This window comes from Neurospora tetraspora, assembly GCF_033439725.1.
Source record: "Neurospora tetraspora strain CBS 560.94 chromosome Unknown B0H65scaffold_1, whole genome shotgun sequence".
Taxonomy (NCBI): Eukaryota; Fungi; Ascomycota; class Sordariomycetes; order Sordariales; family Sordariaceae; genus Neurospora; species Neurospora tetraspora.
Window position 1 is genome coordinate 249,268 of NW_026944383.1, and position 27,806 is coordinate 277,073.

Consider the following 27,806-nt stretch of genomic DNA (forward strand, 5'->3'; position numbering starts at 1 on the left):
ACGTGCATCTGCCTTTCCTAGGAATAGACTCAACACCATCGCTCCAAGCTACGGTAGCTGTAGTCCTCACCTGTGCCTGAATCGCAACTTCAGTCTCAGTCTCAGTCTCCGCAGTGCCCTCACCATGAACGCCCAAGAACTCTCGCAGTACCTGGCCGATGCCCCGCCTTCGGTCGTCAGGCTTGAGGTCGAGAAGCACTTTGACGCCCTGACGGACAAGCAGAAGCGCTATGCTCACTTTATCAGCAAGTAAGTGCAGGTAGCTCCAATTACACACTACATGTAGCTATGATGTGGACTCCTGGAAGTTGATGTGTTTATAGACCCCCTTTCCCACCCTCTTGGACCCCTACACCCTCCACATCATCATCGTCACCCGCCCTGTCTCGCTAACACCAGTCCACCTAAACTTAGAGCTTCGTTTGCTGGTAACCGCATTGTGCTGCGCCAGGTCTCCCCCGAGTCCGAGTTCATCTATGATTTCATCATTGCTCTGCACAAGGCCTCTGGGGGCGACTGGAAGGCTCTGGCCGAGAAGGCCGGCGTTGATGAGGCCGGCTTGAACGCCTTTCTCCAGTATGCTGCCCAGTTCCTCGGCAACAGCGGAAACTATAAGAGCTTTGGTGACTCCAAGTTCATCCCCCGCTGCGATGAGAAGGTCTTTGCTTCCCTGGCTTCCACTTCTCCCGAGGCTGAGAAGCATTACAAGGCCACCAACGGTGCTATCTTCTCGACCGACAAGCCCGGCCTTCTGCACCTTGGCTTCACGGACGAAGGTCACCTGACCACTTACTACCCTGACTCTCCTGATATCACCAAGGATGAGATCGACGCTGTTGCCAAGTGGATGCAGAAGACCGGCTTGCTCCCTGAGAACACCAGGTTGCGCAAGACCAAGGACGGTGTATTTGAGCTTCTGATTGCCTCTGCCGTTACTTCCATCCCCAGCGAGGGTGGTGATATTGGCAAGGATACCGAGTACAAGATTACTGAGGGCCCTCTTGAGGGCAAGACCATTAAGTTGGTCTATGGCGACTATGCGGCCGAGATGAAGGCCATCACCGAGTATTCCAAGAAGGCGGCTGAGAACGCCGAGAATGAGACTCAACAAAAGATGCATACCGCTTATGCCAAGTCCTTCGAGGAGGGTTCTCTTGAGGCCTTCAAGGACTCCCAGAGATACTGGATCCGCGACCAAGGTCCCATGGTGGAGTGCAACATCGGCTTCATCGAGACCTACCGCGACCCGGCTGGTGTTCGTGGCGAGTGGGAGGGTTTCGCTGCAGTTGTTAACCAGGAAAGGACACATGCTTTCGGTGAGCTGGTTAGGTCTGCGCCTAGCTTGATTCCTCTGTTGCCGTGGTCCAAGGAATTCGAGAAGGACAAGTTCCTCTCCCCTGATTTCACCTCTCTCGAGGTTTTGACCTTCTGCGGTATGTAATACACGACGAGAGGGAGCACCGTTATACACTGGAGCACTAACAATTGGAACAGGATCTGGTATCCCTGCTGGTATCAACATGTATGTGTACTCGGGAAATTTCTGGTCCCAATGTGGTACTAACATGCTTGTAGCCCCAACTATGACGATATCAGGCAACAAGAAGGCTTCAAGAACGTCAGTTTGGGTAAGTTCTGGGTTCTACCTTGATTGTGACACCCGCATCGTCTGACCAAATTCCAGGTAACGTCTTGAGCGCCAAGGCTCCTGATGAGAAGATTCCCTTCATTGCCGATAGTGATCTCGAGATTTACAAGAAGTATCGTGACGCCGCCTTTGAGGTCCAGGTCGGACTCCATGAGCTTACTGGTATGGTGCCATCTGTCCCTTCACCGCTGAGAGTTGACGACTGACAGAGAGTTAGGTCACGGCTGTGGAAAGCTTCTGCAGGAGACTTCCCCTGGAGAGTACAACTTCGACCACACTAACCCACCCATTAGCCCCGTGACCGGCAAGCCCGTGACGACCTGGTACAAGCCCGGTCAGACATGGGGTTCCGTATTCGGTGGCCTTGCTGGCGCTTACGAAGAATGCCGTGCTGAGCTTGTTGCGATGCACTTGAGCTGCGAGTTCCAGGCTCTCAAGATCTTCGGCTTCGGTGACGGAACTACTGATATGGATGGCGAGGCTGGTGATGTTCTATATGCATCCTACCTTAGCATGGCACGGGCTGGTCTCACTTCGGTCGAGTTCTGGGATCCCAAGAGCCAGAAGTGGGGACAGCCCCATTGCCAGGCTCGCTTTGCCATTCTCAAGTCTTTCCTTGAGGCTGAGGATGACTTCTGCAAGCTTGAGTATGAGAAGGAGGATCTATCTGATCTGACGATCAAGCTTGATCGCTCCAAGATCCTGACCAGCGGTAGAAAGGGTATGTCTGATCCCGTTGGATGTGAAATAATGGACGGTGTTGGCTAACTATTAGCGCAGCTGTCGGAGATTTCCTCCAGAAGATCCACATCTACAAGTCGACCGCTGATGTCGAGAACGGTACCAAGTTCTTCACCGATATGTCCGGCGTCGGCTTGGAATACTGGGGAACCAAGGTCCGGGACGTCGTCCTGAAGAACAAGCAGCCCAGAAAGGTGTTCGTCCAGGCTAACACTTATCTGGATGAGGCTACTGGCAAGGTCACCCTCAAGCACTACGATGCCACCCTCGAGGGTATCATCCAGAGCTGGGCGGATAGGGAGTAGCTGCATGGCTTTGTGGATAGGATCAAGGCTCTGTTGTGATTGAGCAAATGCAAATGGAGTCATTGACAAGGAATCAAAATTAAATTGTAAGCCACCCAGCCTGGTATGTTCATTGGAATTTCTATTGCAAACAAGTCATCTCGTATGCCTTGACATCGCTCACTTGACAAGCCTCTACATACAGCTGAAAGAACTGGAAATGCCACCCTTCACGCTACCAATCCCCCCTTCTTTTCCCTCTCCTTCGCAACCCATCCCAGAAACAGTGTCACGTCCTTGGCTATCTGCCCCGGTACCGCCATGGTCTGCACCCATCCAGGAAGCGAGCCTCGAGCGTCCGATGCCGTGGCCATGATCCATTCAATCTGTGCCTGGCCGTCATTCTCTGTTGTTGGTAACTTCCTAATCCGCTCGACACTGACATACGACCCTTGTACAGTATCCTTTCGAAACGGGTCTTCTTTCGCCGCAGTACTGGTAGTAAGGTTCTCAACGTCCGACACCGGGATATTGATGACCAGAATCTCATCGCAGTCCTCAGACCTGCCCCCATCACCGGCAGTAGAAGCAGTAGCACTTCCACCACCCGAAGGAAGTAGCGAACAAGTAACCTGCAACACTGTAAACGCCCGATCCTTGAGTAACGGCTTAACCCCAATCTTGTGCCTCGCCTCCACCACCTTCATCGTAAAGCTTCCATACCTATCCCCATGCTCATCATCAACTTGTAGGCCAGCAACATCGTAGTCCCGCAACACCCTTGTCCCCACAATACTCGGCGTGAACGCCTCCTCGCACTCAACGTGCTTGTCCTTGAAGCAGGTGACGAACTCGCCCCAGCTGGCTGACCCGTCCCCGGGAACGTTCGAGTCGCGGTGCACGCTGCGCCGGCAGGCCCACGTCTCGGAATCGTCCGTATTGCTGGTTGCCATGCCGGCCGAGCGCTCGATGGCGCGCAGCTCGGGGGCGGAGAGAGTGCGTTCGTAGAGAGAGACTACTGTGTTGCCGTTGTCCTCTACCTTTGATGACTTTGTTTTCAAGGGTTTCCATTCGCTTCGCGCGGTGCCAAGGTCGGCAGTAGGCTGAGGTCTGTTGGAAGGTTTAGGCGCCACGGAATCGATGAAGGGGACTGACTCCCTCAAGAGGGCAGTCAGAAAGGGGATCAACTCTTGCTGGGGAGTGCCTTGGGGTGGAAGATGAGCAGTTGATATGCCCCGTAGACGAAGGAAGGGAGCGCCTAGTTCGGCGGCGGTCACCATGACCGGAGCGGCCGCGGCGCCGGAGCCGGAGCCGGAGCCAGGACTGATAAGGTTGGTGTGTGAATCCGGCTCTCGTGAGTTTCTGGCGTCCATCTCTTCGGATGGAACTAACACCTTGGAACGGTAGGCGGGGCCGCCGGTTTCGAAGGGGTAGGGGAAGCCTGCGATTGACATTGTTGATGGGGGTTCTTCATGAAGTTGTAGAGGTGGTTTGGTTGGTAGGTAGGTGATTTGTGATTGAAGTGCTTACAAGTATCTTCTTTCCCTTCTGGACGGGATGGGATGGCTGGGCTGTGATACTTATACCTTTGCTACTTCCCCAGTCTTGGCACGGTTGGTGGGTAGAGTCGGGTTGGGTACGGGTACCGGAACGAGAGGCGAGGCAAGGGCAACGGGAAACCGGGGCCGTGCCGCAGCGCCGAAGTAACGTGGTCCAAGTCCGGGAATAAATCGGCAGAGGTTGCTGCTGCCTGTCTGCTCAGCCCGGACACGTGCCGGACTATAATCCACTATAATTGTGTGCGATAACCACTCCGTTGGTCAAACTGTGTGCAACTGTTGGGTAGTTGGTGAAGCTCAGCCTGGTTGCCTGGCTGCTTGTTGATCATGAACCGCTGATCATTAGCTGTTCGAGCAGTTACTGTTTCCCAAGCCACACTTACTGTGACAATGTTCCTTCCTTCTGGATTGTTTCCGGGTTCCTTCCAGGTTCAGTTGCAGCAAGCAGTGCCGATACTTAGGCAGTAGGGAAGTTCGAGTGTGAATTGCTTCACTTGACTCGTCGACTTGTATGGGTATCGTATCGTACCTATGTAAGAATGACGAGTGTCCAAATAATATTTAGTCTTCAGGGGTGAGAAAGAGCCGACTTAACCGATCAAAAAGGTTGACAGGTTTAACAGCAATGAACTTGGAAGATGGGAATGTAACGAAGCAAGTGACTACTTGGATAAAGGTCTCGATGATTGGAGTTTTGTCGACCCAAGAAAGAATACCTTGCCTCCTTGCGTTGTACTCGAGTGTTTCTGCTTGATTGGCGAGACACAGCCAACACGAAACAGACGCTCATATTATTGGTGTTCCCGAAACAGGTGGTTACCATTGCGTCATTCTTCCATATATCTTCTACACAGTACGGGCGTGGACTAGTGATATTAATCGTTCTTTCCATTAGCGTTTGTACCTACCTTCTGTCAGTTTGGAGGGTTAAATCCAGCCAGTAAAAAGAGGGCTCTGAATAAGGACTAGCCTCCTAACTACCAGAATTTGGCTGTAGACCTCCCTAATACTCTGGGAGCCCCCAACTCTGGTTCTACAGCACTCTTATACACACACATAGATCAATACAGAAATTTACCCACTTTTGACTCAACTATGCATTCTGACAATTAATAGTTTGATTTGTAATATTTGCGTTTTACGCTAATATTTATAGAAATACGAGTATTTACGTACCAATACCTTTCGAATTATTTTAATAATGATTAAATTAATAAAGTAACTATGTTCCTATTAAAGGAATCCTCCCCTAAAATTAACCGTCTTTACTTCGATAAGCTTTTGGAATTTTATAATTAGAGCAATAAGTTACTTAGCTACGTTAAAGGTTTCGATTTTATTAATTTTGTATTAGGGTTAGAGCCCGCCGTTTAGAAGCCTCTACTTATTCATATTAATAATTACGCTACTAAAATTATAGCCTTCCGCTATATTAAAAAAATTTGGGAAGTCTTTAATAAGTTTAAAATTAGTACTATTATTTACGTACCCCCGGCTCCGGCCTTAGCCCCGGTAATTATAAATATAAATGAGAAAACTAAAGCCCCGGAAGCGCCCTAAATCCTCGAAAGCGTAAAGACGACTAACCGAACCTTAAATTAGTAGACCGATAACGCTACGATTAAATTAATAGATTTTACCGCCTTTAATTTATAGAAATATAAATATAATTATATTAATTAATCCTATAATACGAAAGTTTATAAGTCCTTTAAAATTAATAATATTAATATTCGAAAATGGATATAAGAATTTATATTCTCTTCTTATAAAATTAATAATTTTTTATCCTTCCTATTTATAACCGAATAGTATGTTAATATTAAAGATAATTATAATTATTAAAAGGAAAATACTTAAACCCAAGTTTGCTAGAAGTATTATAATTATTTTAAATTATTATTAAGCGAACCTAATAAGAGGGATAAGGGGATAAGTAAGTAGATAAATAGTTAGGACATTATAATAATTAATGTAATTTATTATAAAGTTTTAAAAGTTACTATAGTTAATACTTAGTTTAAAGATTTTTTAAATTATTTATAGTTAATTAAACCTATTTAAATATTTAATATTTTTAAATATTTTAGTAAGAAAATTACAGCTAATACTTTTAATTTTCATTTAATATCCGGGAATTTCTATTATAAAGGATTGAATGAACGACTTCCTATTAGTACTAATAAGACTAAGGGCTATAGGGGAGTATTCGGTATAAGTTTAACTTTTAATAGTTTATAGGATAATAGTATTAAGGACGAAGACGTGTAATTTAATAAGATTTAAAATTATTATAAGAAGAAGCGCGAAACTACAGTTATAAATACTTTATTAATATCCCTAATTATTTGTTATAAAGCGTATTAATAGAGTCTCTACTTAATTAAATACTACTAGTATTTATTCCCTATTAAAGTAATTAATCTTAGATCAAAGCTTATTAAGAAAGTTCAAAATAGAGTTAAAAAGAACTTTTGTAATAATTTAAAATCAAAAAGAGAAATTAACCGCTTTGAGTAGGAGATTAAGTAGAATAGTAATAGTAATAAAAATAATTAATTTTCTAGCGAAAGTATTTAGGAAATAATAATTAATTATAAAATGGTTATTTACTAAATAACTCTCTAAGTAGGAGAAGGAGATTTAAAACCGTACTTTTTTAAGAATAGCGTTCTCTTCGATTTTAGTAGCTCCTTTTATATTTTTAACGAAATTACTTATTTTATTAATTTTCGTTACGCTCTTTATAATAACAATCTTTAGGTTAGAGACTCCCGTATTCTTATTAAAAGATATAAGGATATAAATATTATAATTTAAGGATATAAAGGGCTTAAAAAACTTCGTCTCTATAATATAGCCTTTTATTCTAATTTTATAATTAACTTCGTTTTTCTTTACCTCCTTTATAAGAAAGGTTTCTATTAGAACTAATAATTATTTAATAATTATTTTCGAAACCTAAATCGCTCTTTCTTTTACCGTTTTACGACGTAATATTATTAAACGGTCCTCGAAGACTTCTCTCCTTTTTTTTTAGAAGTGCTTTTTTTATACAATATAATTAATTTAATTTTTTTAACAGCTATAAGTATTATAAGAAAGAGGCTATTGTTTAGTATTACCGCTTTAATTATTACAATCTTTAAAAATTCGACTACTTTATTAACATTATCAATACCCGTCTTAAAGGTCCTTCTACTATATATTATAATATATATATTTTATTAAAAATTAAATAATAAATTAATTATAAACCCTGCGATTATAGTAATAACCTAAGAGAGAAATTAATTATAAATTTTCTTAATTATATAAAGAATCGTTAAAAATATTCTAACATTATCTTTATTATTTATAAATATACCAGGTATATTTAAAATTACGATATAATAGATTATAAAACTACTATTATTGCCTCCTTCTTTAACGACTTCTTTATAATATTAAATATTCAGTATAATATCTAACTAAAGGTTATCGAATATAATAATAAAATTAGCGGGTCCTATACAGTAAAAGAATTCTTCGCTTTTAGAAGTATAATTATTAAACCCTTTACTTTATATATTTAAATATAGAATAGTAGCGTAGAATGTTTAGGAAGTATAATTAAAGAAAAGTTTAGAGCGATAATATAAAATTCTTATTTCGTTAAAGATTTATAGTTAGAAATTATTTTTATAATAATCTACTTTATTAATCGGTCCCCTAGATTCTTCTATAATTAAAGATTCCTATACGAGCGTTTTTATACTTTTATTACCAAATGAGACGGATTCAATATATTAATTCTATATAAATTAAATATTATATACTTCCGTATTTATAGTTATAAAGTATATACTATAATTATAGCTACTTAAAAAAAAAAAAAAGGCGCTAGAAAATAAACCCTAAAATCTAAATCGGTTACTTAATTAGTTACGCTACTTCTTTAATCTATTGTATTTAGAACCCTATTAATAATTCGATTATTAATACCCGTAGCGTATTATTTAACGAAGATACGCTCTATTCTAAGGAGGTATTAATCGAAGCGTAATCCCTAAAGATTTTCTCAAACGAATTTACTATATCATTCTAAAAATATAATTAGACGGCTCTAGTATTAAAAATCCCTAATTTCATCGGTAGCCAAATCGATTTTAAAAATATTTAAACGTACGATATACCCGGCTCCCTTCTAAAGTTTAACTAAACTTATTAAAAAGGAGAAATTGACTATATATTTTTAAAGCCTCCGCTAAAGAATTCGAATATCCTCATAGAAAGGATATTTCTTAATTTTATTTTTAATAATAGAAATCCTACTCTTTTAAATACGCCGCTACTAAACCGACTGCTATTTGCCTCTTTCTTCGCTGGCTTCTATTTTAACCCCCATATTAAAAACGAGATTTATAAAAGCATTGAACTTTAAAAGGCCGCCTTTAATACTAGTAGATTTATTAATTTATAGTAGTATACTATAGTAAACCTATTACGAAAGTAGAATTATAGTAATTTATTTACAATAATAAAATTATTACTAAAGGGGAATTTAAATCCTTAGTCCGTACAAATAAGGTTTAATCTATTTATAAATACTGGTTTCCCCTAGTGTTTAAAAATTACAAATATCTTAATTACTATATCCTTAGCAACCTCTTTAAATAAATAGAATAAACTTATTTTAATAATTATAAAGAAATAAGGTTTTAGTTAGAGGTTGATAAGGACGAATTATATACTCGAAATAAATAAATCCTTAATTATATATAGGTATATATATATAAATTCTTTGAAAATAATAAATTTAATAAAATTAAAGCCCGCTTCATTATCTATAGAAATTAATAAATAAAAAAGGTAGGGTAGAAAATATACGCTTCTACTTTCGTTAGCCACTCTTTCTATACTCTTATTATTATAGCCGCCTAATTTAATTTCGAATTTATTTAATACGATGCCGTTAATACCTTCGTTAATATTTATATAGATAAAGATATTTATATATATATACTTTTAGGTTATAAGATTTCAAAGAAGGTTCTTAAAGTATTTAAGGCTTTATATAATTTACAACGTTCCCTATTCTTTTAGTAACAAAAATTTATAAATACTTTTAAAATAATAGATTTTAAATTAGTTTTTAAAGAATTATATATTTTTGTTAATGACGGCGTCTTTATTTTCTATTACGCCGATAATATACTTTTTACGTATTACCCTAATAAGGCTATTACTATATAGGAATATATAAATAACTTTAATTAATAATAATATATAATTAGAGGAAACGAATTATAAGAATTTTTAAATATTAAAGTTATTCGAAACAATTAAGTAAGAAAGATTTAGTTATTTTAATATTTGTATTTATAGAAGATCTATTATTTTATAAGTATTAAATATATTACTTTAACCCTTATATTTAACGTCGAATTAATTCCCTTTTAAGGTAAAACTTTCCCTTATTTAATATATATATATTAAGTTAAAGTAGGTTTAATATTGTACGCTGTTATTATCATATATTTAAATATTATTTTCATTACTAATTGTCTTTTTAAATATAATTATAATCCTAATTTAGGTTATTATAAAGCTATAAATGAAGTACTTTACTACTTCTATACTATCGCTAATATAGTACTTTACTATAGAAGTAATAAAGTATTCCGAATTGATATAAATTCGTTATTTATAAATAATTCTACAAATTGTAAGAGCTCTTAAGGATTTATAATATAATTCTTTAGAAGGCTAATATATTATTAGGGTACTACTAAATAAATAATTATAACTACTTCTATAACTAAAATAAAATTTATTATATTTACTAATATAATTAAAGAAACCCTCTTTACAATAAGACTTATTATTAATTTTATAGTAAGGTTAATTAATCCTATCCTTACCCTAAATTGTAATAATTAATAAATTATTAGAATTTTAATTTTAAGAGAAACTCTGTCTATACGGCTATATTTCTCTATCTATACCGTACCCCACCCGCACCGATTAATTAAAAGTGTCGTATTCCCTCCTCCCCACTTTTTTTTAGCGCATTCGCATTCCCTGCATTCCCAATAGGGCATTTATAACTCCTAATAGCATATTCGCAACCCCAACAGGGCATTCCGACCGTATATAGAGTATTCCATACCCGACAAGGCATTTCTTCTTTGAAAGCGATTGAAATAACAGAAAAAATTGATATGCAATAGAAATTGATATGCGACAGCGACTACAATTAATTTGCGACATAAATGATATGCGAATGTTGTATTGGAGGCTGCGAATGTTCTATTTGGTGGTGTGAATGCTTTGTTGGGAATGCGAATGCGCTGTTCGAAGCCCTGTCGGAAATGCGAATGTGCTGGAATTTGAAGCGGGGTCAACGCGGCTATAGGGTTGGGGTTAGAAGTGAGGGAAAGAAGTAGGGTACGGTATAGATAGAGAAATATGGCCGTACAGATAGAGTTTCTCATAAAAATTATGAAGTTGGTAATAAAGTTTAAATACGTAGATATTTATAAATATTGGGTAAAATAAGAGGTATTTGTTAAAAGGATAAAAATTAAATATTTAAAAACGGTTAAAATACTTATAAACAGTTTAACAAAAGTACTAGACTTTTAGAAGTATATAGCGTTTATAAAGTTAATAGGGATAGAATTAGTAAAGAATATGGAGTCGAAAAGATAAGAGAATATAATAGTATATATTAAAATAGATAAAATTAATAAGGAGATAAACCTTAGAATAGTTATATAATATTATAAATAGGGTTATTTCTGGACAATTTTGGGCAATTTTATCTTTATAAAATTTTAATTAGGAAGATATATTAGTTTGGAGGGTTAAATCTAGCTAGTAAGAAGAGGGCTTTGAATGGGGATTAGCCTCCTAACCACCAGAATCTGGCTACAAACCTCCCTAATACTTTGGGAGCCCCCAACTCTGGTTCTACAGCACTCTTCTACATATACATAGATCAATGCAGAAATTTACCCACTTTTGACTTGACCGTGCATTCTGACACCTTCCTTGTCTATCCTACCGTACTATCCACAGAGCTGGATGTACCTACCCTAGTTTACCAGTTGTATCATCAAAAGACACTTTCCATCTTGATCCCAACTCAATTCCATCTTTCCATGCTCGTTCCACTTCCTCTCCTCCTATCCCCCCAACCAGCTTACCTCCTCTTACTTATAGCTATATCCGTATACACAGTTAGCTATATCCGTATACAGAATAACAGTATAAGTCCCACACTCCTATACTAATATATGCTATAAGCATTAGCAGCAGACGCACGCGCAGTCATCTCCTCAGCCTTCCTCTTCCTCTCCTCAGCATCCTTCTTCCGCTGGCAGCTCGTGCAGATCTTGTCGGCTTTCTTGGTAACATCCCTGCTGTCGGAGCTGGAGCTGGTGCTGCCGCAGTCGCCCCAGTTTGTTGCCTTTGTGCACGTCAGTTGCTCGGCTTGGGCGTCGACTACGCTGGAGCAGTCGGGACATTCGTAGTTGGTTCTTAGCATGCCGCACATTTTGGGTTATTGTTATTGGGATATAGAATCGAAGGGACTTCTGTGAACTTGTGGTGGTTGTTCTTGTTGGGCTTGGGTTGGTCGAATGCTGCTGTTGATGATGATGGTGATGCTAGAGAGGATATAACACCATTGGATAGATAGGAACCGGTTAAACTTATATCTTGGGAATTTGGAGCTGGAAGCTGGTCACATCTGAACACGATAGGCAGTATGCGTAAGGTATCACGGCTGTCTAGAACGTCCACATTGTCTAGAATGAAGCCGAACTACCGAGGCTTGGTGCCAAATGACCACCACAGTACTATCAAACATGCTTGTGAAGTCGTGATCTGGGTGGTATCCCTATCTGGCCGTCAAGGTCCATCTCATGAAGGATAGTTTGATCATATAACATGATAAAATCCGAGTGTCCTGCGCCAGATCACGAATCGTACGTTTTCAGCAATAAGTTTTCAGCAAAAAGTCGAAGACGATTCCACCGAAGAGAACAACCATGGTTGACAAGCACGGGAGAAATGATTGATTGTTTTGGGGTATCTTTTCTCTCTCAACTCCTCCCGTTCACTCACTTCTGTCGTCACCGCACCACTACACCTTACGCCCTGCGTAAGATGCAAGCAAGCAGAGCCCTTGACGGCGAGCCTTCTACACACTTGTAGTGTAGGCGCACAAGCGACGCATTTCTCTCCTCCGCTCATTGCTTCTGTGCTCGTCGTAAATCTTTACCATAAGCCCAGTTAAACGTGTTCTGAAAACCAAACAAAACCTCATAATAGCCTCCTAAATGATCCAGTGTCAAAAGTCCTCGAGTACCAAAACGGTAAAAGAAGCGAAAAAGAAGAAGAAAAAAATGCAAAAGTAACTGAGTTTTCCCATGCCGCTGTGTTGTCCATTCGCCAATTGCGCCTTGCTCAAATGAGCGAAAGAGTTTTTAGCATCCGTCACCGTCCATCTGACTTAAATCCACCAGGCAAAGGAGAGGTCCCGTTGGGGTCACCAGAACGCCGGGGGCACCGAATTAGAGAAGATGTGATAACCACTTTCGTGGTCGCCTTCTCACTGGCTCCCCTCGTCACAAATCTCGGCAGACTCGTCCCTGAATACCGTAGGATCTGCGGATCCCTCTTTCGATGGGTAGTCAAAGTCAGCGGGCAGCGGAAGTTGGCTAGTGTAGATATCGACCACTCGGCCATCGACAATATCCTTCTGGTGCGTCTTCATGTGGCGGCGAAGCTGATCCTGGCGGTGGAAGTTGCGACAGCAACCGCGCACATTGCAGTTAAAGCGACCCTTGACCTCGTGGGTACGCTTATGCTTGGACAAGTTGGAAGATTCGCTGAACTTCTTGCCGCAGATGGGGCATTGGAGCGGCTTCTCGCCTGAATGGACGCGCATGTGCATTGCTGAAAGAATGCTGGTCAGAATCCTGGGTAGACAAGACAGACTGCTCCTGTGATTAAACTTACTGAGGGCACTAGGATATCTAAAGGTCTTGAAGCAGATGTTGCATTCCAGCGGCTTTTGATCAGAGTGGATGTACATGTGCTGAGTCAAAGCCTGCTTTGCCGAGAATCCTTTGTGGCAGATCTTGCAGACATGCGGTTTATCTGTACACGTTAGAGATGATCACGAATAGCAAAGCGCATAACCACTTACGACCAATATGCGTTTGCATATGCCTTTCGATCTTGCTCCTCTGCGGGAAGCCATGCACACCAGGGTGACTCCGGGGACAATCGTCCCAGGAGCAGAGAAACCCATAATTACCCTTGGATGCATGCTTGATGTGTACATTCGAAACATGGTCAAAGAGATCCCCCGCCTCTGTGAAAGTTTGGGCACAAAGTTTACCATTGTCCTCCCGCCATAGGCACTTGTGTTCGTCATTATCTCCATCCATCTTGTCACTGTAGCTGGTTTCCGACGTATCTGCGGATGAGCTGCGTGTATGGGAGGGCGACTGAGCCCGAGTCTTTGCCTCCGACACCGGTGTGAGGGGAGAAGGCGTGTTCATGGATGCTCCCGAATCAGATGTGTCGAGAGGAGTGGCTGGAGATAAGGATAATGCCTCGGTTGCTGCCAACGTTCCGCTACTCCGCACACCTCCAGAGCCAGGGATCAAGTTAGGTAGAGCGAGCTGGCCGTTACTGTTGTTGCTCTTGTTGGGCTCGGTATTCGTGAAATACGGCCTATGTTGTGTGTTGAAGTGCCTGATATACGCCTCAGGATCACTCGCCTCAAACCCACATTGCTGCAAGGCTTGACTTGCCTGAAAATTGCTAGCCACAGAGCTGTACTGACCAAACTGGGCGGCGTTGAAAGACACAGGAATATGGCAGTTAGGATAGTTCTGGGGATCGTCTAACAGACAGGGCCGGGTGCAGTTTGACGACTCTCCATCTCCGTGAGCTGACAACAGATGACTCGTGATATTACCTAACGGGTTCGGAAGCCAGCTTGGAGACAGCAGAGATGTCTGCTGTGTGTTTCGAGAAAGACTTTGGTTCATGCCGTTCATGACTTGGTTCACTAAATCAGCGCGTGTGAGTTAGAACACAGACGGACAAGAGGAAAACGGGAAGTAATGGCGGCTTACTATTCTGGTTGAGACCATTGAGGCTGTTCATGTGGTTGAGGCTGTTCATGCCATTCATGTTGTTCATGTTGTTCATGTTGCTCATGCCACCCATGCCGTTCATGTTACCCATGCTGCCGATGTTGCTCATATGGTTCATGTTACCCATATTCGCCATACTGCCCATGCCACCCATACTGTTCATGCCGCCCATGCTGCTAAAGTTGAAGCTCTGGGTGAGCATGTCAGACCCATGATTAATGGATAAGAGCGCGGCGGCGCCGTCGACAAGATCGGAGGGGAAGGCCATGGAACGTTCGGGGCAGCTTTGGTCTACGCAGACGTCCTCGCCGTTGGCACACGCAACGTTAGTGCATTTGCCAGTCATGGCACACTCGCTATCGCAACAACTGTCCTCGGCGTTAGACTGGCAATCCTCTCCGCACTCCTGCATTGATCGCTGACTCTGATGACCCTGCCATTGGGACCAGGCACCGAATTGCTGCATGGGCATGAAGTCGTTTGATGTTATGTTGTGGGCGAAAAGGTCGACATCAGAAGTATCAAGCAAAGCATCCTGGCCATTTATGTATCGCCGTGACCAGTGGCCGAGTGAATTGGCCGTAACTCCACGGTGGTTCGGGAACTGAGAGCCACCTTGATAGAGGCCAAGGACCTCGCAGTGATCAACACATAGATCATCGTGGGATTCGTAGCCGACGGTGTTGTTTGTGGGTATGCGAGAGCCATCGTGGGCCGTCGAAGAAGATATCTGGGGTGTTGGATTGGAGGAGAGCGGTGTGTGTCGTTGACGGGAGGAGTCCATCAAGTACTGAAAGCGAAGGTCGAGAGAACCGTGATGGCCATGGTTGTGGCTCTGGCTTTGGCTCTGACTCTGGCTGTGATTCGCGGGCCGGTGGCCGAAGTGGCCGTCCATGTCGCTCCGGGAATCGTGATGGTCAGGGCGCATAGCGGCGTGCTTCGGAATTTGGTAAAGTCAGGGGAGCCCGGGAGACGTCATCGATACAGAGTCAGAATGTCGAAGAAACTGTCGCTCCGGGTGGTTACTCGCACCAAGGTTTGGTGTCTTTCCACCTCGTCGCCCAGAAGGAAAAAAAACAAGGCGACGTGAATGGGGGCGTGAAAATGAAGACAGTTGCAAAATCAAGTACTGTACGGCAAGATAATCCGACCGTGTTGGTAGTAGCGAGGACGGGACTGGCTAGCGGCTAGCGGCTACCGTATGGGGTTCGGGTATGGAGACGCTGAGAGACCTGAGAGAACGAGAGCGGCTCCGGTCCGGATGGGCGAAAGCTTGGTCAGCCCCGAGTTCTGAGCGGCGGACACGGCGATCCGACCGAAGAAGAATGGGCTTTTGTGGACGAGTGCCGGAGAGAATTGAGCGGAAGCAGTGCCGGGCTCGCCAGTCTAGATTCTTGGTCGAGACGGGTGATGGTGGTCTGTCGAGTGAGAATGGCTGGATGGAAGGTGACAGTGGATTGAAAGCTGCTCCTGGTGGGTGAGAACCTTGATGGCCTTGGGTCCTTGGGCCCTGCTTCTGGCTGGGGCGACCGGCGAGGGGTGCGTGCGTCTTTACGTCCTCTGGATTTTTTTTGGGGTCGACCTAGGGTTCAGGTTGGTGCGCAGGGCAGACGAAAGACAGATTGAGCTCGGACGCGAATTGAACAAAGGGCACCATCAAGGTACCACAGTGAGGGGAGTCGAAATGCAAATGGTGGACAAGTGGAAGGCGCGACCTGTGATGCTCAATTGCTCTGTCCAGGTAAGCTTTTTTGCTGCATCAATTTTTTTCGCGCTGGGAGCGGAGTTCGGCCCAGAAAATGCTGTCACCAAAAGTGCGCACCCTGCCCTTGCCTTTTGCATTCACCATCCTGCATCCTCGCTGACTGGCTGCTTCCACTTGCCACGGCAGTTTCCGACAGCGAGGTCCTCGCGGCTAGAGGCACCCAGGAACCGCACTGCGGAACATTGGCAAACGGTTTTCATTGTTCCAATCCATCTCTTGCGCGGATGATGCACCAACCAAAGGAGAGGACCACATGTTTCTACAGGCTGCTAAAAACTGGTGCTCACAGGGGCAGCACCGTAGCCCTTGTCTCAAAGATGCACCTGAGAGATTATTAGGAGCACAGCATGCAGTGGAATGTTCGGTATCGTGATACCGAGTGTCTACAAGCTCTTCGCCCAATGGGAACCTGAACGGGTATGTAAAATCCTCAAATCATCCCATCTCGGATTTGCAGAATGCCTCCGCGGCTCAGCCCGTCCTGCAAAACGTACAGTACCTCAGTAGACATAAGGTGGGGGAGCAAATGTCTGTGCGCAAAAAAGCCCTTGAAACTTGGAACGGATTGAAGTCTTGGCTGCCCTCAGATTCCTATCTTCTTATGGTGACATGCCTAAGTGTATAGCCAGCATCAATATCAAGCATGTCCAGCGGGCATCACCCGGCCCCACGGAGCCCCGCCTGCCCCGGGCCATTGTCAAGTTCATGATCACGGTCCGTCCCGGCATCGAAAACGTGTTCTTCTTCCACTTTCTTTACCACGTGATAAAATGATCGAGGGTCTACCGCTATCTATTCATCTCAGCCAAGCACGCGGGCCTCGCTATCACTTCTCCTCTAGCGTCGTCAGCTCTCCATTAAGTCGTCAGGGCATCGATAGCGGTTACTACGACTTCACCTTTCATAGGTCAAATCACTGGAACTCAAGCCAAAGCAACGGGTTTTTGAAAACTGTAAACGGTACAATTCGTCATATCATCACTGACCGAAAGCCATCCTTGCCGAAAAAGAGCAACAAAGTTTATCATAGTATTCAAGTTACTGACCAGCCCTTGAGAGTTTTGATTGTGCCCAGCCAGGATATTTTATCTCATTCGTGGCTCAGGGCCGTGTGACGCTCGGGATACCAGGGGACCAAGACCACCAAGACCGCTACCGAAGAGCCAACGACCTCAACCGTTGTCCGCATCTCATCATCAACTCCATGATCCACATTCCACCACGATTCTCAAACAAATAACATGATCCATCTATATACTTGAATTCTTCATCGCACCGACGCAAAACCAACTGCCCATAGTTTAAAAACCGAGAGTTATCAATTCCATTCTCCGCGCAATTCCGAACCGCGAGGTTGATCACCAGGTAGCACCTGTCTATCTACATTCTCGTGCCGAAGGGAATACTATCAACAAAAATAAGAACAAGAATAAGAAGAAAAAATGGGAAATTGCTTCAGCAAGGGCTCCGGATCCGGGAACTTCCGAGGCGAAGGCCGCGTTCTAGGTGGCAGTGGCAGCGCCACTACTCCGGCGGCGGCGGCGCGTCCGGCACCAGCAACAGCCGGCGGCGGATACGGGACTGTCAACCCACCCACATCCGCCCCGGTACCACCAAGGGCGACGACGACGGCGGCGACCACCACCGGCGGCAGGACTCTCGGAGGGACAGAAACAGAAGGAGGAGGAAGTAATGACCCAAAGAGCAAAGCCGCTCAAGCAGCTATGGTTCGTTTCCCCTCCGTCCCCCCCCAACTCCAATCCCATCTCATCGCATCCCATCCCGTCGTTCCTTCTCTCATCTCTTGTATCCCGGGATGGAAGTTAACAACCCACCCAATCACTCCCTCACCACTGACTCATCACTTACTTACCACTCACTGACCCCAACTGCACACACTAATAAACAACACTGCAGGCTCGATTCCAAAAAGATCAAGGGTCAGGTGCCGACCTCTCCAAGAAGTTGCGAGCGCAAAAGGGCATGACGCGTGACGCGCTGCTTAAGGAGGAGAGTGAGCGGGAGAGGGCGAGGAGGGCGGCTGAGCAAGCTGCAGAGGCGAGGACTTATAACTAAGTAGGATGATTGTTTGATGAGGCACGAGTGATTGTCGGGAGGGTCGGATGATGGTTGGGTTGGTTCGCTGGTTAGGCGGTGCGTGGTGCTTTGGGATGATGATTTGCATATGGTGGTTGATGGTGGCTCACGAGGGACATGTTGATGTTATAACTGGATGGTTTTGTTTTTCTCTTTTCACCTTTTTCTTGTCATCCTTTTCATTTTCGGTTGTATATATTCTCGCCTCTGGTGTTGATCTAAAGCATGGACAGCACACATATTTCATCGATCAAAGACGCAACAATTGTGAATATTGTGTGTAGAACACTGGATGTGTCAATCTATAATGTATTTATGCGCAACGACCTGATCGTAGATATACTATGTCGCCAACCACCACCTCTTCGCACGTGTGTACATACGTCACCTTAATCATGTATCAAATCGTCCAAAAACCCATCATTTGAAAAGCTAACCTATACACTTCAAACACCCATCGTTTTTCCAGTCTATCACGTAATCGTGTATCTACCGCTAGCAGGAGCACGGCTCTCGGCATCAGCTGCCGCCATCGTGCCCTCCCTGAGCAGACGAGTAAGCTCCGACAGCGCGTTGCCAACGACAACCTCGGTATCACCCTCAATGAGAATGTACAGCTTCGGCTCTTGACCAGGACCTGGCTCCTTTCCGGGCGGGTAATAGTTGCCCTTTGTGGTGATCGATGTTCCCGTGGCTTCGAGGATCTTGGCAACGTTCGTACGGTTGGTGACGGCCCAACGAGCCTTCTGGGGGAAGTCGTTGATTTCGAGGGTGGCGTGGAACGCGCCCGCGTCGGGACCCTTGTTGTCGATGGGCTGACCAGGCCGGAGCTGACCAGCTCGGGCGAGACGAGCGTTGATCTCGCTGATGGCGGACGCCGCCTTGTCGAGAGCTCCTCCGCTCTTACCGCTGCTTGCGTGATGCCCGGCCTTGACGGCACCCGCGGGGATGGCGTGCTTGTCCTCCGTCTCCGCCTTGGAGGCATCGCGCGAGACAATGGCAGATACAGCAGACTGGATGGCAACCTTGGTCTTGTCCTTCTTCTCGCCATCTTCTGCAGGGGCGTCTTCCTTGACATCGTCCTCTTCGCCTTCCGCCTTGTGGGTCTTGCGTTCACGCATGCGAGCGGCCTCACGGTCTTTGTCGAGCTTCTCAAGACCCTTTCCGCCAAACCCACTAGCGTCCTTGGCTTTACCAGCCTTGACCTTCTCCTTCCATGCCTTGCGCATTTCATTCAGACGGTCTGGAACGGGTTGGCCGCTCTGCTCCAACGCTTTGGCAATGCCAGATGCGCAATTCTCCTGCTCTTCGGTGATAAAGGTGACTGCCGTGCCCGTGTTACCGGCGCGTCCAGTACGCCCGGCGCGGTGGACGTAGTCTTCCAAGTGATTAGGCGCATCGTAATTGATGACGAGTTTCAACTGCTTGACGTCCAGACCACGGGCCGCAATTGAGGTTGCAATGAGGATGGGGCACACACCCTTCTTGAAATCAGAAATGGTCGAGTTTCGGTCCTCTTGGTCTTTACCTCCATGGATAGACATGCAACCGTAGCCGCGCCGCAAGAGTTCGCGTAAGAGATCGTCAGCCTTTTCTTGCCTCTCCACGAAGATCAACGAACGGACATCGTCGTCGTCCGCATAAAGCTCTCCCAGGAGTTCTAGCAGACGGTTGAACTTCTTACCCTCGTCCATGACCTCAACGATCTGTGTGATCTCGGGTGCTACAACACTGCGTCCACCCACGGTGATCTCGACAGGGTCACGCAGGACCTTCTTGGTTAACGCGTCGATAATCCTGGGCATGGTGGCAGAAAAGAGGATAGTCTGGCGATCTGGGCGGACGTTGTTGAAGATTTTCATGACCTGGGGTTCAAAACCCATGTCGAACATTCGATCAGCCTCGTCAAGGACTAGATAAGTAGCGCGCTTGAGGTTTGTTACACGTCCTCCGTTGGCCGCAAGAAGATCGATTAGGCGACCTGGTGTGGCTACGATGATCTCAGCACCGCGCTTCAACTCAGCAATCTGATCCTTAATGGCGTTTCCGCCATAAGCAGCGACAACGCGAAGCTTGAGAGCCTTTGCAAATGGTTGCAAGTCCGAGTAAATTTGCGTGCAGAGCTCTCTGGTCGGGGTCATGATAAGCGCAATTGCACCATCATCGCCGGTAACTGGGTCTTGATCCTTGACATGGCGGAGCATCGGCAGGGCAAAAGCCATTGTCTTACCAGATCCCGTCTTTGCAACACCGATCACGTCACGCCCTGACATAATGACAGGCAGGGCTTGCATCTGAATCGGCGTAGGCTTTTCATACCCAAGGCTCTCGATAGTATCGAGAATGGGACGGGTGAGGCCGCACTGAGACCACTTCTGAACGGGCTTGGGGATGTTCTTCCCGGACACTTTGATGCCATCAAGCTCCAGGCGTAACTCCGCCAGTTCTTCTTCGCTCATTTGACTTAGCTCATATGGCTCAACCCAGAAGTTCTTCCGGATAGGATTCAGGTCAAGCTTGCTGTAGTCGATCGTGGGGATATCCTTCTTCTTCTTTTTGGAAGCCATAGCGAGAATGGAAGTAGGGTCGGTCCCATCTGCCTCATAGCCGTAGTCATCATCACTGAAGTAGGCCTCGGGCGGGGTATTGCCCTTTTTCTCGGTCCGCGTATCAACCTTGGATTGCACCTCCTCGCCAGAGGCTGTCTGCTCAAGTCCAGCCATAAAGGCATCGAGTGGGTCGACTTCGTCGTCTACATCCATCGCTGTCGGATTTTGCGCCACAGGCTCGGTTGTAGCCTCCACACTGGGAGGGACACTGTCGATTTCCATGGCAATGCTCTCTTTCTGAATCTGCTCCTCACGCCGCTCGCGCAGCAACCGTTGGGCTTCAGCGCGGTCCTCCTCGGTGCCGGCAAGGAGTACGTCGAAATCCTTCTCCGCGTCTTCCGCCACATCATCGTCCGCGTATGGGGTGTCGTCAGCATTCTCGAGGGCCAAATCAGGGAGTTTGACAAGCTTGCGCTTGATGATCTCTTCATCGCCCATGTCGATTTTCCGTTTGGTTGTCGATTTGAGGGCATCGGTGGCCTTGTTGAAGCCGAATGTACTAATGGGCCTTCCAGTTTGAAGTAAGCCTGCTTTCCCTGATGCGGCAACTTTGCCCTGGACGGCTGTACTCGCCGCCACCGCCGCAGCACCTACTTTCACATCACCTAGCTTCACGTCGCCTAACCTCACCGGGGAACTGGCACGCGCTGGTTTAGCATTCCGCGCAATGGCTTTGGGATCAAACTTGCCGACATAGGGAGCAGGGGTTGCCGGGGACTCGGCGGCTGCCGGGCTCGCAGGCGCAGGGCTGTTAGCACCGCTGCCAACTACGGCGCCACTGGCCCTCTGATCCATCTCTAAGAAGAGTTTCCTAGTGAGCCCAGCGGTGACGTCTGCTTCCTTTGCCTCCTTAAGCGCGTGCTTTTGCTTCATCGCTTGAAGTTTTCGTAGTCGTTCAGCCTTCTTCTCCGCCTCTGTTTGCGGTTGGGTTGGTGTAGACTTAGCTGGCTACATAATGCAGTTGCGTCAGTGAACAGTCCGGAAAAGGGGATGCTTATTTGTAGAGTCCTCCAGAACGTACCTCGTTTTCCTTGACTGTTGTGCTGCCTGGCTTCGGCTGGTCGCGTGCTCGAACGTCATCACGACGATGTGAGGATGATTCAGCAGTGCCTTCGCGACGGGCTCGAGCCCGATCCCGAGAGTCGTCTCGCCGGGGGCGGTACTCCCGGTCCAGATCCCGACTTCGGTCCCTACGCCGGTCTGGGGAACGAAGCCTGTCCGGACCTCTATCGCGTGATCGACGGCGGTCACCATCACGACGTGAGCCGCGATAGTAGTCGTCATCTCGGCGGTCTATAGATCGATCCCTACGACGATAAGAGTCGCGGTCCCTTCCATCTCGTCCACGGTCGCGATCCCGGTCGCGATATCGGCGCTGCATGGACATCACACGTGTCAGCCATTGGGGTTCTTGGGAGCAGCACGACACCGGGAGTCGGGGAAACGGTTGACTTACGTCTATGGGGCTGCGAGAACGGCGGCGGTGGTCGACAGGGCCATCGCGACGGTCGCGGTCACGGCGGTCGTCATCTTTTCGTTTTCTCGCAGAGAGACTTCCTGCAGGAGATGGTGAGCGCGAGTCCCTGAGCCGAGCCATACTGCTGGTAGTAACGTTGGCTCAGCAATGTCACTGATGGTGAGATGTACTTCGAGTCGCGTGGTATGCACAGTTAGCGTATCAGAGGGTCTTTGCGCATTCGGCTGCCCTCCGTTGTGTTCGATCCGGTCGGTAGTATGGGCGTCAGTTCCAAGGTCGGAGAGGCGTTGTGCGGTGGTGCGGTGGTGCGGTGGCCTCGGTCAGAAACTGAAAAGACGTGAGACGGGCTGTGGAGAAGGAACCTGGAAAAGAGGCAAGCGTTGGGTTCCGTCGAGGCAAAAGTTGCACGCCGGGCATGAAAGTTTGCGGGAGCCGGGAATCTGCTGAGTGCAGTGGCCACCCCCAGCGCGGAGTCCAGCAGCCCCAGCGAGGCCTTCTGCCTGGGCTTCGCTTGTGGTTCCATCTACTAAAGCGCCAAGGCTCTAACTCCATAGGTAGACTCCAGAGGGACCGTGCGCTTGGTCCAATTTGGTCCCTACTCCCTGTTGTTCTTGACAGGCAGGCAGGAAAGCTTCAGTTGCAAATGCCCGTGTAAGTACTACGTATGCGCAACTGCAAAATACCCGGGTAACTATCAACATGTAAAGGTCCGCGCAGATACCGAGCATATTTACTGCTAAGTACATCTACTCTTCGACCTCCGTCTGTGTGTATCGTCACGTATGAACCTACTACTAAACCAAGCTCAAGCGGAAGCTTCTCTTGTTAAGGACGAAGCTCAAGCTGAGGCAGGGGACTCCACTGGTGCCGTGGACCGGAGGTCAAACACCTGGTATGTGGAGCTTGGTCTGGGTATGTGACGTATATTACCTGTAACTCTGCTGTCTTGTCGTATGTCTACACTACGTTGACGAGGGCACAACCTTCGAGTACCTAGAGGTAGAGGTATACACGTTTTGAGTGAACGAAGGTCAATATACAGTTCCCATCGACCAAACACACTCCGCTTCTTATGATCTAGGCATTTCTTTTGAGAGACGGTGTTTTTTTTTGAGGAACTCCCACGAGATCGAACCACGTTCCGAGTGAACCGAAACAACATCCACGGTACCTGCCTCCTTGCGTACCGCTCCCCAGGCACACCTGCAAGTCTCGACACAAGAAGTGCCTGGGCACGAGCCCTCCCCCTCCATCTGCCGTGCGGGCTCCATCCTGCGTAAAACTGATCTTCGCGTCCCACTCCAGCTTCCCGCTTGGACGGGGGCTTGCCAGCTCGACTCTCGTCTGTCACTGTTGCTTCACTCTTCCCTTTCACTTGTGCAATTGGCCCCGCAACAAAACAAATTCCTGCTTGGCCTGCACCGCGACAGCTTCTCCCCTCTCTCCTCCCACCATTTCCCACCCCGACCTCACTGTCGCCGCCACAGCCCAAGATGTTCTCGCAAATCGCGCTCGCGACGGCTCGTCAGCTGCGCGCTGGTACCACGCTGGTCGTTCGTACTGCCGCGGCTGCGTCCACCAGCTTGACCACCCGCTCCGCTGCTCCCAGCTTCCTTCGCCGCAGCGGCCTTGTCTTCCAGCAGCGCGGTTACGCCTTAACCCGCTCTAAGAAAACCGCCGCCGAATCGCACGACACTGCTGCTACGGCCACCAAGACGAACAAGACTCGTTCCACCGCCGCAAAGTCCAAGAAGTCGGCCGCCAAGGGCGCTACAAGCGCCGCCGCAAAGACAAAGACGCCCAGAGCCAAGAAGGAGGCTGCGCCCAAGAAGCCCAAGAAATCTAAGGCGGCCAAAACGAAGGCACCGCTGACGGAGGAGCAGAAGCTGAAGCTCAAGATCAGACTGTACAAGCAGCGGGCGTTGTTCAAAGAAGATCCCAAAACCCACCGAGCTACCGGTTGGGCCGTGTTCGTGAGAGAGCACATCAAGGACGTCATTAAAGAAGGCGATGCTCTCGAGGAGCGGAGAACGTACTTCGCAAAGTTGGCTCCCCAGTGGAAGGAGCTGTCGGCCGCTGAAAAAGACGTAAGTTTGCCCTATGTAGCTCCATGCCGTGATGTTTCATCTGCCGCCCTTCTGCTACTTCTCAAGTCTGTACCATGCTCTGTCCCGTTTCTTTGCTGACTGCGGTCTTTTCATACACAGCGCTATCACGCTAAGGCCGACAAGGCTCACCAGGACGGCTTGGCCGCGCGGGCAGCGTGGGTGCTCACCAAGACACCCATGGAGATCGAAACCGCCAATTATGCCCGTCATGCGCTGAAGCGCCTCGGTGTCACTCCGATCGTCCATCTTATCCCTGATGACCGGGGCCCAAAGCGCCAAAGGACTGCCTTTGTGTTCTTTTGCATGTCACGGCAAAAGGACGGCGCCTTTGTCGGCAAGTCCGCAGCGGAAGTGTCGAAGGCTTTGGCCAAGGAGTGGAAGTCTATGGACGATGCGGCGAAACAGGTAGGTCGTTGCATTCCTTCATTCTCCATTTCTCTTTTATGCGACAGGCTCTTACCCCGTTCGCAACGACATTCTTGCCTGACTGGATCACCGTGTTAACAAATATTTGCTTCACCCAGCCTTACATCGACAACGCTGAGGTCGATAGGGAGAGATACCACAGTGAGAGGGCTGCTACTACTGCTGCTTATGCTGCTGCTTAAGCATGGTTGTCATGCCCTCCGACGCCGCGTTTCCGGTTCGGTTCATGTGAATTTATATGGGCTTCAAGAGGCCTCCATGAGCTCCATCACAAACCTAGCAGGGGTCCGTTGCCGGAGCTCCGTCGCACTTTGTTGTTCGAACGTCCACAGAAATGTACTAGTACAGTTTGTTTGGGAAGGGAGGCAATATCAGAATCCTTTATGGATAAATAAAGCAATGGAGCGTGGGTATCCAAAGAAACCGAATAGAGACGGTATCAGAAGCTCACTGCACCGCAAAACCTTAAGTTCACGTACACAAAGAGTATTTATGGGCCAATTTCAAGTTCGGTGCTTTCCAATATCACTGATACAGGGGGTTGCAGGTTATTAAACGCCCGCGACTCAGCTGAGCCCGCAACTCCCACCTTCAGATCACTAAGACCAGGGCCAGATTCTCCCGCCCATTTGAATCTGCCACAACAACCCAAAGCCCTACCTCGCGCTCGGCATGCCCACCCCCGCAGCCATCACAGACCGCGGCCTAGCCTCCATCCTAATGACCACCTCCCCGTCCCCATCCACCCACTCCGTCCCCGTATACAGCACCTTCCGCTTGCTAATGATGTACAAGACAAGGTACAGATGTCCCACCACCGCGCCCCAGCAATACATCCTCAACCGAGTGAACCCTTCGTCCCGCGTGCACCAGACCCCCCAGCCCGCCGCCCCGCTGCCCAGGTAGTCCGCCAGAAAGAGCCAGCACGACTCCTTGAGCTCGCGGTCCCACGATGTGCAGTCCACCAGCCAGTAGCCCCGCTCGTAAGGGCGCAGAGCGCGCGTCTGAAGCGAGGGTTGGTACCGCTTGGGGAGGTTTAGGTCGGTGGCGAGCTTGGCGAGGACGGGGGTTATCAGTGAGGAGTCGGTTTTTGCTCTTTCTTTTTCCCCTGAAGAAGAAGAGGAGAGGTCGAATACGTGATCGGATGTCGGGGCGCAGGGAGAGTGGAGCTCGAGGACGGATGAGAGGTGGGCGCTTCGTTGGGCGATTTGGTGAGTCTTGACGGCGTCTTGACGGGGACCGATGTCGCTGGTTGAGCGGGCGAGGGGCTTGCCGGAGCTTGAGATTGGGTTTGCGGAGGATGAGGGGGCGGGTAAAGATGTCAATGAAGCGGATGTGGCTGCTCGTGACGATGATGCCGGTGCTGGCGCTGGCTCGGGAGATGTGCGGCGACGCTTGGTGGGTGGTGGCTCGGATTCGGTACGGGGTGATGATAAAGATGGATTGGGTGGTCCTCCTTTGCTAATGATAGTGTCGGCGGGCGGAACTTGTTCTTGGGCGGCAGGCTGTGATGATGCTATCATGAACTCGCTGTCTCGAGAAGAGGGTGAAAGTCCACGCGGGACGGGTCGGGGGCGCTTGTTGTTGGCGTTTACTACTGGCGAGAGAGGTATCACTTTCGCTCTGGGATCTGGTGGTGTTTGACGTCTGGGGGAACCTTCTGTGGTTGGAATGCGCCTGCTGACTTGATAACATGATGACCCCCTTTCTGATGGCGCCGAAACGTGAGGTTCCTCGGTCGCGTTTACCGGCGGACTCAAAACACTTTGGATGTCCTCCACTGGAAGTTCCTGACTATTCCCTCGAAAAGAAGAACCCGGTGGTGGAAGTGCTACGCGAGATCCATGACCAACGACCTGTCGGCGCTGCGAGATATGGCTGATGGTGGGGAATGTCGAGTCCCCTTCATACTGACTCTGGACCGGGGCGGCTGTTGATTGTTGTGCTCTCGGGGCCCTCTCAATGACTGGTGATAGGGACTGACTGGAATCGCTAGGATGCAAATAGTCCTCCAACAGCCTTGTCGGTGTGCAAAACTGAGATAAGGTCACATTATTGTCTGGTAGTGAATCCTGGACAACACTGGGAGGAGGTTGCCATGAAAGCTGTGAGTTTTGACTGGGCTCATCGTGCCTCTCATCGTGCCTCATGCGCAAGCTCGGCGAAGCCAAATTGTTCGCGGCGTCGCGCCATGATAGCACCGGGGTTTCGACGAATCCTGCTATTCCAGACGACCGGATAATCTGGTTTGGCTGCGTCGAGGGCCCTAGGGACCCATTTCCAATGGGCCGAGGCCGCGCGACAGCCTCCTTGACAACGACATTTGGTGATATCGTCTTGCTGAACACTGATGTACGCGTGGTGGGCTCGAAGTCGAGATATGCGTTAGCGAGCGCTCGGTATGTAGCGTCATCTTTTGACCTGCTGGGGGCTGTGATGTGAACTAAGATTTCGGTCGCGGGTTTTTTGCTCATCGCACCGCATCAGGGCACCAGTTTAGGTTGTGGTTGTCGGGTGCCATGGAATGGGCTAGTATGTGTTCAGAAGGAGATCTAAAAGTTGGAAATGCGCCGGATTATGAGTTTATGGGTAGTGGTGAGCTGAGCGATGGAAGATTGTTGCCTGGCAGTGAAGTGTTCCAGGTTCTGAAGAGGTGAAGTGAAAGAGTGCGGGAGGACAAAGAAGCAAATGCGCATTGTTGACTTGCGGCGCGACACAGCAATTGGAGCAATCGGGTGTCTCGCGCGTCGCATTGGGTAGCAGGCGGGGTAGGCTCCACCTTTCGGCAAGGTCCCATGTTGAAGGAGTGCACAGATCCCTGGGCGTCTAAACTGTCCACTCAGATCCACCGCGTGCGGCATCCCGTCGACCACCCTGATGGACAACAGGGGTCCTTCATTTTGCCCTCTGGTTCCGCCTAAATCCAGCCTCT

The 27,806-nt window shown here is 47.6% G+C and overlaps 8 protein-coding genes across 8 annotated transcripts; 3 read left to right on the forward strand and 5 right to left on the reverse strand.

Moving 5' to 3' along the window:
* Positions 1-124: 124 nt before the first annotated feature.
* B0H65DRAFT_543494 (putative dipeptidylpeptidase III) lies at positions 125-2,694 on the forward strand (the record flags this gene model as incomplete). The annotated part of the gene is made up of 7 exons (XM_062829230.1): positions 125-249; positions 415-1,433; positions 1,495-1,522; positions 1,576-1,628; positions 1,685-1,810; positions 1,866-2,369; positions 2,429-2,694. The coding sequence occupies 7 exons, from the start codon at positions 125-127 to the stop codon at positions 2,692-2,694; spliced, it is 2,121 nt and encodes a 706-aa protein (XP_062685524.1).
* Positions 2,660-4,485, reverse strand: B0H65DRAFT_1746 (uncharacterized protein). The gene is made up of 2 exons (XM_062821418.1): positions 4,204-4,485; positions 2,660-4,141 (listed from the first exon to the last, which is right to left on the reverse strand). The coding sequence occupies exon 2, from the start codon at positions 4,125-4,127 to the stop codon at positions 2,904-2,906; it is 1,224 nt and encodes a 407-aa protein (XP_062685525.1). The 5' UTR covers positions 4,128-4,141; positions 4,204-4,485; the 3' UTR covers positions 2,660-2,903.
* Positions 4,486-11,428: 6,943 nt separating this feature from the next.
* B0H65DRAFT_543496 (uncharacterized protein) lies at positions 11,429-11,772 on the reverse strand (the record flags this gene model as incomplete). The annotated part of the gene is made up of 2 exons (XM_062829231.1): positions 11,429-11,438; positions 11,507-11,772. 2 exons carry the CDS (start codon positions 11,770-11,772, stop codon positions 11,429-11,431), a joined length of 276 nt encoding a protein of 91 aa, XP_062685526.1.
* Positions 11,773-12,652: 880 nt separating this feature from the next.
* B0H65DRAFT_1813 (uncharacterized protein) lies at positions 12,653-15,600 on the reverse strand. The gene is made up of 4 exons (XM_062821509.1): positions 14,372-15,600; positions 13,432-14,304; positions 13,242-13,382; positions 12,653-13,178 (listed from the first exon to the last, which is right to left on the reverse strand). The coding sequence occupies exons 1-4, from the start codon at positions 15,318-15,320 to the stop codon at positions 12,832-12,834; spliced, it is 2,310 nt and encodes a 769-aa protein (XP_062685527.1). The 5' UTR covers positions 15,321-15,600; the 3' UTR covers positions 12,653-12,831.
* Positions 15,601-17,436: 1,836 nt separating this feature from the next.
* B0H65DRAFT_1846 (uncharacterized protein) lies at positions 17,437-18,356 on the forward strand. Its single transcript, XM_062821553.1, has 2 exons — positions 17,437-17,884; positions 18,075-18,356. The coding sequence occupies exons 1-2, from the start codon at positions 17,600-17,602 to the stop codon at positions 18,231-18,233; spliced, it is 444 nt and encodes a 147-aa protein (XP_062685528.1). The 5' UTR covers positions 17,437-17,599; the 3' UTR covers positions 18,234-18,356.
* A 155-nt stretch (positions 18,357-18,511) lies between these two features.
* Positions 18,512-22,792, reverse strand: B0H65DRAFT_513138 (Pre-mRNA-processing ATP-dependent RNA helicase prp-5). The gene is made up of 3 exons (XM_062828630.1): positions 22,320-22,792; positions 21,885-22,238; positions 18,512-21,811 (listed from the first exon to the last, which is right to left on the reverse strand). Exons 1-3 carry the CDS (start codon positions 22,458-22,460, stop codon positions 18,728-18,730), a joined length of 3,579 nt encoding a protein of 1,192 aa, XP_062685529.1. The 5' UTR covers positions 22,461-22,792; the 3' UTR covers positions 18,512-18,727.
* An 876-nt stretch (positions 22,793-23,668) lies between these two features.
* On the forward strand, positions 23,669-25,293 carry B0H65DRAFT_1893 (uncharacterized protein). Its single transcript, XM_062821610.1, has 3 exons — positions 23,669-24,427; positions 24,548-24,853; positions 24,973-25,293. Exons 1-3 carry the CDS (start codon positions 23,834-23,836, stop codon positions 25,054-25,056), a joined length of 984 nt encoding a protein of 327 aa, XP_062685530.1. The 5' UTR covers positions 23,669-23,833; the 3' UTR covers positions 25,057-25,293.
* A 237-nt stretch (positions 25,294-25,530) lies between these two features.
* B0H65DRAFT_504289 (uncharacterized protein) lies at positions 25,531-27,773 on the reverse strand (the record flags this gene model as incomplete). The annotated part of the gene is made up of 2 exons (XM_062827899.1): positions 25,531-27,343; positions 27,748-27,773. 2 exons carry the CDS (start codon positions 27,771-27,773, stop codon positions 25,531-25,533), a joined length of 1,839 nt encoding a protein of 612 aa, XP_062685531.1.
* Positions 27,774-27,806: the final 33 nt, after the last annotated feature.

What these genes read in the sequence shown, in the direction of transcription:
- B0H65DRAFT_513138 (XM_062828630.1), bottom strand. Translation starts at nt 22,460, where the DNA reads ATGGCTCGGCTCAGGGACTCGCGCTCACCATCTCCTGCAGGAAGTCTC. An exon ending in GTTCTCGCAGCCCCATAGAC is followed by an intron (nt 22,239 to 22,319) that starts GTAAGTCAACCG and finishes ATGTCCATGCAG; the next exon opens with CGCCGATATCGCGACCGGGA. An exon ending in CAACAGTCAAGGAAAACGAG is followed by an intron (nt 21,812 to 21,884) that starts GTACGTTCTGGA and finishes TGCATTATGTAG; the next exon opens with CCAGCTAAGTCTACACCAAC.
- B0H65DRAFT_1846 (XM_062821553.1), top strand. Translation starts at nt 17,600, where the DNA reads ATGGGAAATTGCTTCAGCAAGGGCTCCGGATCCGGGAACTTCCGAGGC. An exon ending in AAGCCGCTCAAGCAGCTATG is followed by an intron (nt 17,885 to 18,074) that starts GTTCGTTTCCCC and finishes ACAACACTGCAG; the next exon opens with GCTCGATTCCAAAAAGATCA.
- B0H65DRAFT_1893 (XM_062821610.1), top strand. Translation starts at nt 23,834, where the DNA reads ATGTTCTCGCAAATCGCGCTCGCGACGGCTCGTCAGCTGCGCGCTGGT. An exon ending in TGTCGGCCGCTGAAAAAGAC is followed by an intron (nt 24,428 to 24,547) that starts GTAAGTTTGCCC and finishes TTTCATACACAG; the next exon opens with CGCTATCACGCTAAGGCCGA. An exon ending in TGGACGATGCGGCGAAACAG is followed by an intron (nt 24,854 to 24,972) that starts GTAGGTCGTTGC and finishes TGCTTCACCCAG; the next exon opens with CCTTACATCGACAACGCTGA.
- B0H65DRAFT_1746 (XM_062821418.1), bottom strand. Translation starts at nt 4,127, where the DNA reads ATGTCAATCGCAGGCTTCCCCTACCCCTTCGAAACCGGCGGCCCCGCC.
- B0H65DRAFT_1813 (XM_062821509.1), bottom strand. Translation starts at nt 15,320, where the DNA reads ATGCGCCCTGACCATCACGATTCCCGGAGCGACATGGACGGCCACTTC. An exon ending in CAATGGTCTCAACCAGAATA is followed by an intron (nt 14,305 to 14,371) that starts GTAAGCCGCCAT and finishes GCGCTGATTTAG; the next exon opens with TGAACCAAGTCATGAACGGC. An exon ending in TATGCAAACGCATATTGGTC is followed by an intron (nt 13,383 to 13,431) that starts GTAAGTGGTTAT and finishes TAACGTGTACAG; the next exon opens with ATAAACCGCATGTCTGCAAG.